This window comes from Staurois parvus, unplaced genomic scaffold (assembly GCF_062004578.1).
Source record: "Staurois parvus isolate SC_StPar_1 unplaced genomic scaffold, SC_StPar_1.0 ptg001318l, whole genome shotgun sequence".
In the NCBI taxonomy this organism is placed as follows: domain Eukaryota; kingdom Metazoa; phylum Chordata; class Amphibia; order Anura; family Ranidae; genus Staurois; species Staurois parvus.
Window position 1 is genome coordinate 267,952 of NW_028319114.1, and position 14,538 is coordinate 282,489.

The 14,538-nt window shown below is 49.7% G+C and overlaps 1 protein-coding gene across 2 annotated transcripts in view; it reads right to left on the reverse strand.

The window, feature by feature from the left end:
* The window catches only part of LOC149437073 (uncharacterized), a 51,863-nt gene extending 37,667 nt beyond the window's left edge, over positions 1-14,196 (reverse strand). The window contains exon 1 of one of the 2 annotated variants that reach the window (XM_089661161.1): positions 12,653-14,196. In XM_089661161.1, coding sequence (XP_089517287.1) covers positions 12,653-12,956 — 304 coding nt within the window. In that variant the 5' untranslated portion in view covers positions 12,957-14,196. The remainder of the gene's footprint in view (positions 1-12,652) is intronic. The other variant, XM_089661160.1, reaches the window with a different exon arrangement.
* Between the last annotated feature and the right edge of the window lie 342 nt (positions 14,197-14,538).

Sequence of the window (14,538 nt, forward strand, 5' to 3'; positions counted from 1 at the left end):
CATCCGAGCACATATGAAATTCCTCTTCTGGCCGCTCCAGTCAAAATATTTTTGTTAATAAAAGGGAATGTAAGTATTGGTTTGACCAATATTACTTCTAATGCCGCCATATCTTTTCCAACTCTGGGAGTCACTCAACTCCCCGATTGGTGTTTTAGACTGGGGAATACTTCCCACAAGGGAAGGGGAATGTGCTCTCAGTCCATATTAAATATATCTGATCCTGGAAGGAGGGATGGAACTTCTTCTGTGAAACTCTGGCAAGTAAATGGTAAAACCCTGAATGAAAGTTTAGAAGGGATACAAGACAATGTGGGGAAAACTATGTTTGGAAAACTTCTTTTTTATTTCACACTTGTTGTCACCCCTGAATTTCGCTCTGCAATACAAAAATTGCCGATTTCCTTGGGAAACAATACCTATATCTGTTGTGGTAAGATCTGTTACCCTTGGATACCGAGTAATGTCCAGGGCTGGTGCTATGTAGCCCAATTAGTACCAATCATGGCAGCTATAGACCAAAAGGAACACCAGGTAACAGCCAGTACATACCCAAAACACCAACTAACTCTGAGACAGAGAAGGGAAACCAAACAAGAAAAGGTAGATCTATTCTCTACAGGGGATAAGGTTTGGTCATGGTTCCCTACCTACACGGGATGGGGAATAACACTCATGAACAGAATAAATAATTACACAAACATTATTGATGATATACTGGAGAGGAACTTGATACATGATATTGTTTTTTGTTTTATCTTTATATCTATGTTTTAAATGCTCATTATATTGCATTGCTAGAGCTACCAAGCCGCAAAATACAAATGAAGGTTATCTGGCTATGTACAAAAAGATGAATGAGGTAAAGAATTGAGATCATGTTCATGATCTAAGAGGGGATTGAAAGGATCTAGAGAACCTCCATTTTGTATTATGTACGCCATTTTAAGTATTAAGTTAGGTTTTTGTAGAAATATTAGAAGTTTAATGAAACTGTTTTAGTTGTACAAGGATGTATCAACAGAAGATAACATGACCCTGACAATGTCTTTGTCTGGTTGTTTCTCAGAAAGTTAGCCAAAACAATTTGTACCAAGAAATGTATATGTCATGTTTCATGTAGTCAGCTCATGATGGAAACTTACAAGTTACAGTTTTGAAACTCGCTCCCCCTCCCCCCTCCCTTATTTTTTCTGTATTCTATATAATCTTAGTAATGTCTAATAAACTTTGAACATCTCTGAACATAAGCTGCCGTTATTTCCGTGTTCAAGGGGTGTTCCCAGAATTCTGCTGATAAACCAGGAATCTCTCCACAGACCGGGGGTCTCTGAGGGGATAAAGAAAATCATCCTTTCAATGACTAATTACTATAAAATAAAAGGGAATAAAACAGAATAAAACTTTACCCTGCAACTGAAGTCAGAAAATTCAGCAATCCGTTAGTCGATCGACCAGCTCCATACGAATCGCAAATGTCCGGGTACACCTTTTATGGGTATATGGACATAGGCGGGACATTAGTCTTCGGCCAATTGACCCGGGGGGGGGGTGTTCCTGTACCCGCCCACAGGACGTACTGTGTGCTGACCTGCCTAAGTTCAATCGGACTAAGACTGGCCTGAACACCGAGTCGGGGATTGGACTTCCGACACCAGTGCATCGGCCCGATCGCGACAGTACCAATCACCATTTGACTATCGCAACCCAACGCCACCTAACCGTTTCCTGCATTTTCCTGGCTTTCTTCCCAAGCCACAAATATGATTTTACACAGATGCAGCGCACAGCATGCCCTACAAGAAGGGAGTATATTCATATCTCTGCAACTAATATTTTAGCTTTTATGAGAGATGAAACATACCCCTTTATGTATGGATCCCTTTAGCTTTCAGTGTCAGACAGACCCCCTGTCTGCTCCAAACCGGTTTTCCCAGAAGGTGACAATCTTATTAACACAAAAGGTGTCACATCTCCAGGAAGCCGGGCTTTTCAGACTAATTGATGCTAATTGTCTGAGTATCTCTGACTGAATACACATCTGTAATGAAAAGGACTGATCTACTTCTAATCTACTCAAATCTGTACCTTTAGGTCACATGTGAATGCACTATGGCTATGATTACATCTTGCCCTGATCATATCCTATCCACTCAAATCGTACATGTACATTACGGGGGGGGGGGGGGGGGAACAGGGGCGGGGGGGCTATAAATAAAGGTCTCACCCCCTGTTAATGGATTTCACTGGAGACACACCCCTTATGTACAAGACACTGAAAAGCATAAGGACCCCAACTAGGAAAAACGAATGGAGCTTCGAGGGGCACCACACCAAAAAGAAGATCAATACCCAAAATAAAAAGGCTAACACTTTATTGAACAATGTTAAAACCACGGTTATGGCGAAGGATCTGACCGTTCACATAGCTCATATTAACCCCTCGCCTACCGGGCGCGTTCACCCCCACCATGATCAGGCCAGTTTTCAGCTTTCAGCGCTGTTGCACTTTGAATGACAATTGCGCGGTCATGCAACACTGTACCCATATGACATTTTTATCAATTTTGTCACACAAATAGAGCTTTCTTTTGGTGGTATTTAATCGTCACTGGGGGGGGGGGGTTATTTTTTGCACTATAAACAAAATACTAGCAAACAAAATTGAAAAAAAAAGGTTTTCTTTGTTTCTAGTATAAAATTTAGCAAACAGGTAACTTTTCTCCTTCACTGAAGTTCGTTGATGGGGGGCACTGATAGGCAGCACTGATGGGCTGCACTGATGAGCATTGATGAGAAGGCACTGATGATGCTGTTCTGATATGCAGCAATGATGGGCACAAATAGGCGGCACTGATGGGCAACACTGACTGGTGGCGCTGACTGGTGGCACTGATGGATGCAACTGCTGGTCAGCACTGCTCGGTGGCACTGATGGGTGGTATCAGGTCTGCTGTTAGAAACCATGCGGCCCCATATAGCCAACCTGACATGGCCTCCTCCCGAAAAAAACACCCCATAGTTTACTATGCTTCAGTTATGAATGAACACGGTGAATGATCAGTACCAATTACTCTTTGTGTTCATTCAGGAAAGGAAGGTTGTGCTTGTAGCTGCTGGTGGAGGGATGGAGAGGAGGGAAGCTGGCAGCACTCGGAGGGTGGAGAGCACACAGAGGGACCTGGGTAGCATGGGAAAAGGTATAGTGAACAGGGAGGGTGATCAGTGCGGTGGGGGAGGGGCAATTACTGCAACCGATCCCCTGTATGGCTCTCTCTGCAGCAGCTGAAAGCCAGCAGGAGGGAGAGACAAAGCCAGCATTCTGCTGCTGCAGAGAGAACCATACAGGGGGGCAGTTCTGGTAATTGCCCCCCCCCCCCACCTGCCCCAGTGCAGATCACCCTCCCTACCCACAACAGATTCACCCAGCTGCCTGCCTGGGCCCCCCTGTTGGCCTGGGCCTCATACAGGAGGACTGGTGGTACTCCTTTATCCACGGCCCTGAGTGGTACTGCTGGGCACTGATGGGTGGCACCACTGGGCTGTGTAACCGAGCTAACATCATTTCTCCAAGATCTTTTCTCCAAAGCGTTTCGCAGGACAATATCTCGATCAGAAAGATTGATGTAAAATCTTGGAGAAATTATGTCAGCTTGGTTACTGATGTCATCAGGGATATGCTTTGTGAGGTCATGTCATAAGCCTGTTATTTTGCACACGCGACACGTGCTTTTTATTATGGGCTATGTGAACACCCAGAACCTTCGCCATAACATTGCTCAACAAAGCTTTAGCCTTTTCTATTTTAGGTATTGATCTTCTTTTTGGTGTGGTGCCTCTCGAAGCCCCATTGGTTTTTCCTAGTTGGGGTCCTTATGCCTTTCAGTATCCTGTGTTTCCAAACTGCAACACAGGTTCTGTCAGGGATTCCGGATATGACCAGAAATGTGTGGACTGACATAGGGAATATCAGGCTTCAGCAGTGATGAAAACAATACAATTTATTTGTGAGATTCCAATATACAACGCACAGTGCAAACAACAACTAGATGACAAAACCCTTCACCCAATATATACATGAACAGTAACAAGAGTAGTCAGGCTAGCCGGGGTCATACATGGGGAGAAGAGGAAGCCGGGACACAGAGCAGGTAACAGAGGCTCAAGGAAAACACCAAGGCACTGATCACAGGCCTGGTGCTGCTTAAATACACCTCCTGCAATCAGCCTCAGGTGATGGCTTGATTGCAGGAGGTGAAATTCTGGCTGCTGCAAAGACACCTGCTGGTATGTCCCGGTGCCGCAACCAGCAGCGAGTCCTTTCCTGACAGTACCCCCCCCCTTTAAGGAGCGGCCTCAGGACGCTCCAAACAGTCCTTAATAGGCAAAATGTTCCACCACCTGGGTCAGGGAACTGGCTGGATATCCCAGTGCCGGAGTCAAGCACCTGGCTGGGTCTCCTGCTGGTAGACTCATCTTTATGCAGCCAAACACAGGAAGGCAGGTTGCTGGGCACAGGATCTCCAGAGGTAGGCTGGGAATCAGGTATTGGCCAGTTTAGCTGGATATCAGGGGCTGGCACATCGGGCTGGGCAGCGAGCAGAGGCATTTCGGGCTGGGCAGCGAGCAGAGGCACATCTGGCTGGGCAGCGAGCACCAGGTCATCCGGCTGGGCGACAAGCATCGGATCATCCGGCTAGATAGCGGGCATCGGGGCATCAGGCTGGATAGCGGGCATCAAGCTGGACAACGGGCATCGGGGCATCAGGCTGGATAGCGGGCATCGGGGCATTAAGCTGGACAACGGGCATCGGGGCATCAGGCTGGATAGCGGGCATCGGGGCATCAAGCTGGACAACGGGCATCGGGGCATCAGGCTGGATAGCGGGCATCAGGCTGGACAGCGGGCGTCGGGGCATCAGGCTGGACAGCGGGCATCGGGGCATCAGGCGGGATAGCGGACATCGGGGCATCAGGCTGGGTAGCGGGCATCAGGCTGGACAGCGGGCGTCGGGGCATCAGGTTGGACAGCGGGCGTCGGGGCATCAGGCTTGATAGCAGGCATTGGAGCATCAGGCTGGATAGCAGGCATCAGAGCATCAGGCTGGATAGCAGGCATCGGGGCATCAGGCTGGATAGCAGGCATCGGGGCATCAGGCTGGATAGCAGGCATCGGGGCATCAGGCTGGATAGCAGGCATCAGAGCATCAGGCTGGATAGCAGGCATCGGGGCATCAGGCTGGGTAGCGAGCATTGGGGCATCAGGCTGGGTAGTGGGCATCGGGTCATCAGGCTGGGTAGCGGGCATCGGGTCATCAGGCTGGAGAGCAGGCGTCAGGTCATCAGGCAGGATAACAGAAGGTGGGTTCTCAGACAGCAGGCTCACCGGTTTGGATACTGGTAGGATGGTACTGGTTGGAAAGAATTTTTACTTCTTCTTGGGTTTAGTTACTGAAGCACTGCAAGTAAATACAGGTCTGTAAACGGAGGGAGCAGCTGAAGACAGGGAAGAGCTGGAGGATGGAACAGAGGAGAGAGCAGTTGCTACAGAGGACTTCTTTACAGGATTATAGGTAGGATAGGTGCAGCGAGTGGGAACAGGGTACTGACATGTGGTTGATAGCCAAGTATACTGAGCTGTTGTAAGCCGTGTACCGGGGTGGGCTCCCCAGGATACAGTGAATGTGTAAGCCGTGTACCGGGGGGGGGCTCCCCAGGATACAGTGAATGTGTAAGCCGTGTACCGGGGGGGGCTCCCCAGGATACAGTGAATGTGTAAGCCGTGTACCGGGGGGGGGCTCCCCAGGATACAGTGAATGTGTAAGCCGTGTACCGGGGTGGGCTCCCCAGGATACAGTGAAGTCACGAACGAGGAAACAACCCCAACACCAGCTTTTGTCACAACAGAATTTTACTTAGATGTGGCAAATAAACACAACCACAAATGCTGGGAACATACAATAAATTTACATACACCCAGCCTGGCTGAGACCCTTGTGCTGCACAGCACGGCGCCTCCTGATGGATGAAGGTAGAAGGTGTAGTAATTTACCTACTGGGGGGCACAACTAAGCTGCCACACCTTACCTGTTATTACCCTACAGAGCAGGAATCAGTGTATGGGGGTACGGTATGGGCTAGCCTGCGGTGCAGCACAACAGCTTACAATCTTACACAAATCTACAGTATTCCCCCCCCATAACTGCTCCTGTAGCACCTGCCTGAGTATTCCTTCCGAGCCAAACGCCAGTCTGGGGTGAGTTTGTAGGATTTTATCAGCTCTCCAATGTGAAATGTCACTTTAAGTTGTGGAATCCTTCCAATGATCAGTAACAACACTTGTGACCTGACACAGGGACCCTAACTAACTAACTATAGGCCTGGACTCAGTCTCTAGGCGCCAACACTGAAATGATGTGCGTGCACGATCTTACCGACCCGGGTCTGCTTTGCATCCGCTGGTGACTCGGAACAGAACAAATGTCTCTCCAACAAGCATGCGGTCTTGCCGTATATGTTGCTTAGTTCCTCTGCTCTCATCAGCATTCCTGGCAGCAATCTTCCTTTCTTTGAACAGGGTTAGCGTCTTCAACACCATCAGCTTCACTCAAGTGAATTTCTGATTACGGAGGGCCATCATACACAGCTGGATGGCAACAGATTCTCAAAGTCACTCAGCCACCTTCTCTCTCTCAAACATGGCTGCTCTCCTCTCCTTTTCCTTCTCCAACTCTAAAACCCCACCCCTTCATGAATATAGAAGTCTCTATGCAGTCTGAGGCTGTTAGAATAAACAGTGACATCTTGTGGCCAAACTGCAGAACATCAGTCAGAACATTTTCAATCTACTTCAATCAGTGTTCAAACAATGAAAGCTGTTTCCCCATCTTACACTGTCACTGGGGGTGCAGTGGGGAATGGAGGGTATACTAGGCTGGAACTGGGGGTGCTGTGGGAAATGCAGATAGAGAACTTTGAGCAGAGGAATGATTAGAAGCAGGACTGGGTTGTTGTAAGCTGACTGAGGCTGGATGTAACAAATCTGACCATGTCTGTAGTATCGGTTGAACAAAACTCAGCTTACACAAAGCCTGTCTGACCAAAGACTGCACTGCGTTTATACACTCCACTAGCACATGTGATGGACAAGCTGCATAATGCTCATGGAAACAATCTGGATCCTCCTCCAACAACCATACCAGTGACTCTACTTGATCCACACTGAATGGCGGAGAGAAGTCATTCCTGCTTTCAGGAGAACAGGACTGAGCCAACTCAGCACAAACCTGGATCAAAGGTTGTACCTCAGAAAACTCCGTGCCCTGATCTACTAGGGAATGAGCAACCCGCATGCACTCTAGCAGCTGATCCCTGGGATACTCCTTCAGAATCTGACAGCAGTACTCTCTGTCTTCTATTGCTAGCCGAGACAAATATACAACTTCCTCCAGATGCATCCTTCCCCAGCAAGCCAAGATGGCTTCCCTGTGCAGCCACTTCTGGTCAGGACTGGCCTTGGTGTTCTGTCAGGGATTCCGGATATGACCAGAAATGTGTGGACTGACATAGGGAATATCAGGCTTCAGCAGTGATGAAAACAATACAATTTATTTGTGAGATTCCAATATACAACGCACAGTGCAAACAACAACTAGATGACAAAACCCTTCACCCAATATATACATGAACAGTAACAAGAGTAGTCAGGCTAGCCGGGGTCATACATGGGGAGAAGAGGAAGCCGGGACACAGCGCAGGTAACAGAGGCTCAAGGAAAACACCAAGGCACTGATCACAGGCCTGGTGCTGCTTAAATACACCTCCTGCAATCAGCCTCAGGTGATGGCTTGATTGCAGGAGGTGAAATTCTGGCTGCTGCAAAGACACCTGCTGGTATGTCCCGGTGCTGCAACCAGCAGTGAGTCCTTTCCTGACAGGTTCGGCCCACCGCCGCTGCCCACCGCAAGTGTTCCAATACATTTGTGAAGGCAACAAAGAACTGCAGTCGGTTGCTAGGATCACTCGGTGTCCTAGCAGCAAACCACATTCTTGCTCCACCCCCATCATTCCAAGGAGGAGAACAGAACTTCCTGCTCCAGAATCGCTCCCAATGCCCCGATTCCCAGCTTTTTCCTGTAACCTCAGGCCGCACTGAGACTGAATGGAGTGATGCAAGGGGGATCTATGGGAACTCTGGTGTAAGGAGAGAGACTCTGGGGACCCTGGTGTAAGGAGAGGGACTCTGGGAATCTTGGTGTAAGGAGAGGGACTCTGGGAACCCTGGTGTAAGGAGAGGGACACTGGTGTAAGGAGAGGGACTCTGGGAACCCTGGTGTAAGGAGAGGGACTCTGGGAACCCTGGTGTAAGGAGAGGGACCCTGGTGTAAGGAGAGGGACTCTGGGAATCTTGGTGTAAGGAGAGGGACTCAGGGAATCTTGGTGTAAGGAGAGGGACTCTGGGAACCCTGGTGTAAGGAGAGGGACCCTGGTGTAAGGAGAGGGACTCTGGGAACCCTGGTGTAAGGAGAGGGACTCTGGGAACCTTGGTGTAAGGAGAGGAACTCTAGGGACCATGGTGTAAGGAGAGGGACTCTAGGAATCCTGATGTAAGAAGATGGACTCTAGGGACCCTCGGTATGAAGAGAGGGACTCTGGGGACCCTGGTGCAAGGAGAGGGACTCTGGGGACCCTGGTGTAAGGAGAGGGACTCTGGGGACCCTGGTGTAAGGAGAGGGACTCTGGGGACCCTGGTGTAAGGAGAGGGACTCTGGGAACCCTGGTGTAAGGAGAGGGACTCTGGGGACCCTGGTGTAAGGAGAGAAACTCTGGGGACCTTTGTGTAAGGAGAGGGACTCTGGGGACCCTGGTGTAAGGAGAGGGACTCTGGGAACCCTGGTGTACGGAGAGGGACTCTGGGAACCCTGGTGTAAGGAGAGGGACTCTGGGAACCCTGGTGTAAGGAGAGGGACTCTGGGGACCCTGGTGTAAGAAGAGGGACTCTAGGAACCCTGATGTAAGAAAAGGGACTCTGGGGACCCTGGTGTAAGGAGAGGGACTCTGGGGACCCTGGTGTAAGGAGAGAAACTCTGGGGATCCTTGTGTAAGGAGAGGGACTGTGGGGATCCTGGTATAAGGAGAGGAACTCTGGGGACCCTGGTGTAAGGAGAGAAACTCTGGGGACCCTGGTGTAAGGAGAGGGACTCTGGGGACCCTGGTGTAAGGAGAGGGACTCTGGGGACCCTGGTGTAAGGAGAGGGACTCTGGGGACCCTGGTGTAAGGAGAGGAACTCTGGGGACCCTGGTGTAAGGAGAGGGACTCTGGGGACCCTGGTGTAAGGAGAGGGACTCTGGGAACCCTGATGTATGGAGAGGGACTCTGGGAACCCTGGTGTACGGAGAGGGACTCTGGGGACCCTGGTGTAAGGAGAGGGACTCTGGGGACCCTGGTGTAAGGAGAGGGACTCTACACAATGCAAAAAGTAAACTGTACAGCCAAAGTGATGTAATTATCAGTAAGCTGATCAGCAGCCAAGCACTCAGGCAATGCTTTGTGGAATCAGGGAGCCCAGCTCAGGCAGACCGGCAGCAAACCCACCCCTGAATACACAAAGTCCATGACACATGACATATGACACATGACATATGACACATGATACATGACACATGATTCATAACACATGATACATGACACATAACACATGACACATAACACATAACACATGACACATAACACATAACACATAACACATGACACATAACACATAACACATGACACATGCACATAACACATAACACATGACACATGCACATAACACATGACACATGCACATAACACATAACACATGACACATGCACATAACACATGACACATGCACATAACACATAACACATGACACATAACACATGACACATAACACATAACACATGACACATAACACATGACACATAACACATAACACATGACACATGCACATAACACATAACACATGACACATGCACATAACACATAACACATGACACATAACACATGACACATAACACATAACACATGACACATGCACATAACACATAACACATGACACATGCACATAACACATAACACATAACACATGACACATAACACATAACACATAACACATGCACATAACACATAACACATGACACATGCACATAACACATAACACATAACACATGCACATAACACATAACACATGACACATAACACATGACACATAACACATAACACATAACACATGACACATGCACATAACACATAACACATGACACATAACACATAACACATGACACATGCACATAACACATAACACATGACACATGCACATAACACATGACACATAACACATAACACATGACACATAACACATGACACATGCACATAACACATAACACATGACACATGCACATAACACATGACACATAACACATAACACATGCACATAACACATAACACATGACACATAACACATAACACATGACACATGCACATAACACATAACACATGACACATGCACATAACACATGACACATAACACATAACACATGACACATGACACATGCACATAACACATAACACATGACACATGCACATAACACATAACACATGACATATGACACATGATTCATAACACATGATACATAACACATGATACATAACACATGCACATAACACATAACACATGACACATGACACATGACACATGACACATGCACATAACACATAACACATGACACATGCACATAACACATGACACATGCACATGACACATGACACATGACACATGACACATGCACATAACACATAACACATAACACATGACACATGACACATGACACATGCACATAACACATAACACATGACACATGCTGTCTATCAGGCGTTTGCTTTCACTTGTATAATCTGTCCATCATGTCCGCCCCTCCAGAAGGACTTTCCAGCAGACAGGAGTAATAGGAGACTCAGATACCTCAATGACCAATGGGAATGCACCCCTGGGGGGCACACAATGGGAAAAGATAGGAAACACATCACACCTTCATAAACCGATTAGAGTCCTCGCATCGTCTCGTTCTGCTAATTGCACCAATATCTGCTTAGAGTCTCTGAGTCTGGGGGGAGGGGGTTGAAGTAGTCAATGCTGGTTTGGGCCCAGATCTGTATATTGGTCTCCAAGTTCTCGGAGTCTGTGTGTTTCTGGGAGACATTGTAGCGGAACCGACCCAGACAGTACTTCCGTTAGAATACCGCTTCCCCGTCGGAACACTGACAACAGACACCACAGCCAATCATACAAGACTAGACGACACCAGTCTTGAAGTAAACCAGGAGGTAGGCTAATTTATTTGAACACAGATACAAGATATATACACTCAGGGGACAATCCCCCCTCCCTGCATAATGACACAGGGCGGGGCAGTCTCCCTCCCTGCATAATGACACAGGGCGGGGTGACCTTGCCCCCTTGTGACGTCATCACGGTATTTAAGAACTGTCATCCAGGTGGGAGCCAGCGTCAAGAGGAGAGTTTTGGTTTTTTGTGGGCGGCGGCGGGCATCGTGATTGACGTTGGATCTACTTCGGGGGACATTTTTTATTTTGGTTTTTAATAAAGGACTTGTCAGGGACTGTCTCCTGTCATTTTTTACACTACACTTTTTTTTTGTTTGTGAAAGGGTAGTGCTACCATGTACCCCATACTCATTCACATGGGGAGCCCGGGATCAGGGGGTCCCCATGTTAAACAGGGCTTCCAGATTCCGATATGCCCCCCCGCCCACAGACCCCCACAACCACAGCCCAGGGTTGTGGGTAATAGGCCCTTGTCCCCATCAACATTGGGACAAGGTGTCTGGGGGGAGGGCCCTGACCCAGAGCATCCCCCCCATGTTGAGGGCATGTGGCCTGGTATGGTTCAGGAGAGGGGGGCACTAGTTCGTCCCCCATCCCATCCCACCCTTTCCTGACTTGCTGGGCTGCATGCTCAGATAAGGGTCTGGTACAGATTTGGGGGGGCCACAACATTTTTTTTTAAATTGTTGGGCAATGATGACAATTCTTTTGACATTCAGCTGTCAGCGAGGAACCCCACTGACACCAGGAACCCCACTGACACCAGGAACTCCACTGACACCAGGAACCCCACTGACACCAGGAACCCCACTGACACCAGGAACTCCACTGACACCAGGAACCCCACTGACACCAGGAACCCCACTGACACCAGGAACTCCACTGACACCAGGAACCCCACTGACACCAGGAACTCCACTGACACCAGGAACCCCACTGACACCAGGAACCCCACCGACACCAGGAACCCCACTGACACCAGGAACCCCACTGACACCAGGAACTCCACTGACACCAGGAACCCCACTGACACCAGGAACTCCACTGACACCAGGAACCCCACTGACACCAGGAACCCCACTGACACCAGGAACTCCACTGACACCAGGAACCCCACTGACACCAGGAGCATGAATGAATGTCTCACTACTAAAACACTTCATCATAGAACTCATGCCGGGTTGTAGGAGCTTTGTGAACTGTCCTTGTTCGAAGTTCGCGGTCAAACTTTCGGCAGGTTCAACTGGGAACCGAACAAGGGGGTGTTTAGATAATGGGACTCACCATCCTGATCCTGGAAGATGGCGCAGTATGTCTGTCCATCCACCCTGGTCACATCGCACTCTCCTCCGCCAGACTTCGATCTGCTTCCAAAATATTTCAGCAGCTTTACCGATAAATTTCTATCTGAAGGTGAAGTTCTCACCAGGATGGGGTGTCCCCCGTCCATCAATTTCTCCCATTTCCCCTGAGCAGGACATCCCTTCTCCCCAATAACAGGTCCTGGAGAACCCAACATACCTGACTGTCCATCTCTCTGCCCCCCCACCCCACATTGGGGTTGTCTCAGAGTGCTCTTACTAGACATTAGATTTACTTAAGAAGTTCCACTCACTCTGTGTAGGACTGTCTCTGCCCTCCTCTCTGTCCTCTCTGTACCAGGCTGCCCTCCTCTCTGTACCAGGCTGCCCCCCTCTCTGTACCAGGCTGCCCTCCTCTCTGTACCAGGCTGCCCCCCTCTCTGTACCAGGCTGCCCCCCTCTCTGTACCAGGCTGCCCTCCTCTCTGTACCAGGCTGCCCTCCTCTCTATCCTCTCTGTACCAAGTTGCCCTCCTCTCTGTCCTCTCTGTGCCAGGCTGCCCTCCTCTCTATCCTCTCTGTACCAAGTTGCCCTCCTCTCTGTCCTCTCTGTACCAGGCTGCCCTCCTCTCTATCCTCTCTGTACCAGGCTGCCCTCCTCTCTATCCTCTCTGTACCAGGCTGCCCTCCTCTCTATCCTCTCTGTACCAGGCTGCCCTCCTCTCTATCCTCTCTGTGCCAGGCTGCCCTCCTCTCTATCCTCTCTGTACCAGGCTGCCCTCCTCTCTATCCTCTCTGTACCAGGCTGCCCTCCTCTCTATCCTCTCTGTACCAGGCTGCCCTCCTCTCTGTACCAGGCTGCCCTCCTCTCTGTCCTCTCTGTACCAGGCTGCCCTCCTCTCTGTGCCAGGCTGCCCTCCTCTCTGTCTTCTCTGTACCAGGCTGCCCTCCTCTCTGTACCAGGCTGCCCTCCTCTCTGTCCTCTCTGTACCAGGCTGCCCTCCTCTCTGTCCTCTCTGTACCAGGCTGCCCTCCTCTCTGTCCTATCTGTACCAGGCTGCCCTCCTCTCTGTACCAGGCTGCCCTCCTCTCTGTACCAGGCTGCCCTCCTCTCTATCCTCTCTGTCCTCTCTGTGCCAGGCTGCCCTCCTCTCTATCCTCTCTGTGCCAGGCTGCCCTCCTCTCTGTCCTTTCTGTACCAGGCTGCCCCCCTTCTCTGTACCAGGCTGCCCCCCTCTCTGTGCCAGGCTGCCCTCCTCTCTGTCCTCTCTGTACCAGGCTGCCCTCCTCTCTATCCTCTCTGTGCCAGGCTGCCCTCCTCTCTATCCTCTCTGTGCCAGGCTGCCCTCCTCTCTGTTCTCTCTGTACCAGGCTGCCCCCCTCTCTGTACCAGGCTGCCCTCCTCTCTGCCCTCCACTCTATCCTCTCTGTACCAGGCTGCCCCCCTCCTCTGTCGGTGTCGCTTTACTTTCTGCTTCCAGTAAAGGGTGGAGTGAAGGTGGAGGACAAAAACAGAAAGTAAATTCCTCCTTCAAGTCCCGAGTCACCTGAACTTCCTCCACACCCGGATCACCCGCACTGAGCACAGGGTGTGACCCAGTACTCTCCTCACTCTAAAATCCTAGAAATGTCTCCAATCCCCCCCCCCCCAGGAATCTCTGGGTGTCACCCTGATATTTACATAGAAACATCCCAGAGTACGACGTCTATTATTATCCACTTTGGGGGGGGAGAGTTCTCTGTCTACGTATGTCACGCTTTTCTGGATACAAACTATCGCATGAGTGCGCAAAGTTGCGCATGTGCTTGACACGTGAGAGAACCTGTTGCAGGTGCTACTAACTCCTAATGGTACCCCTACACATAGGCA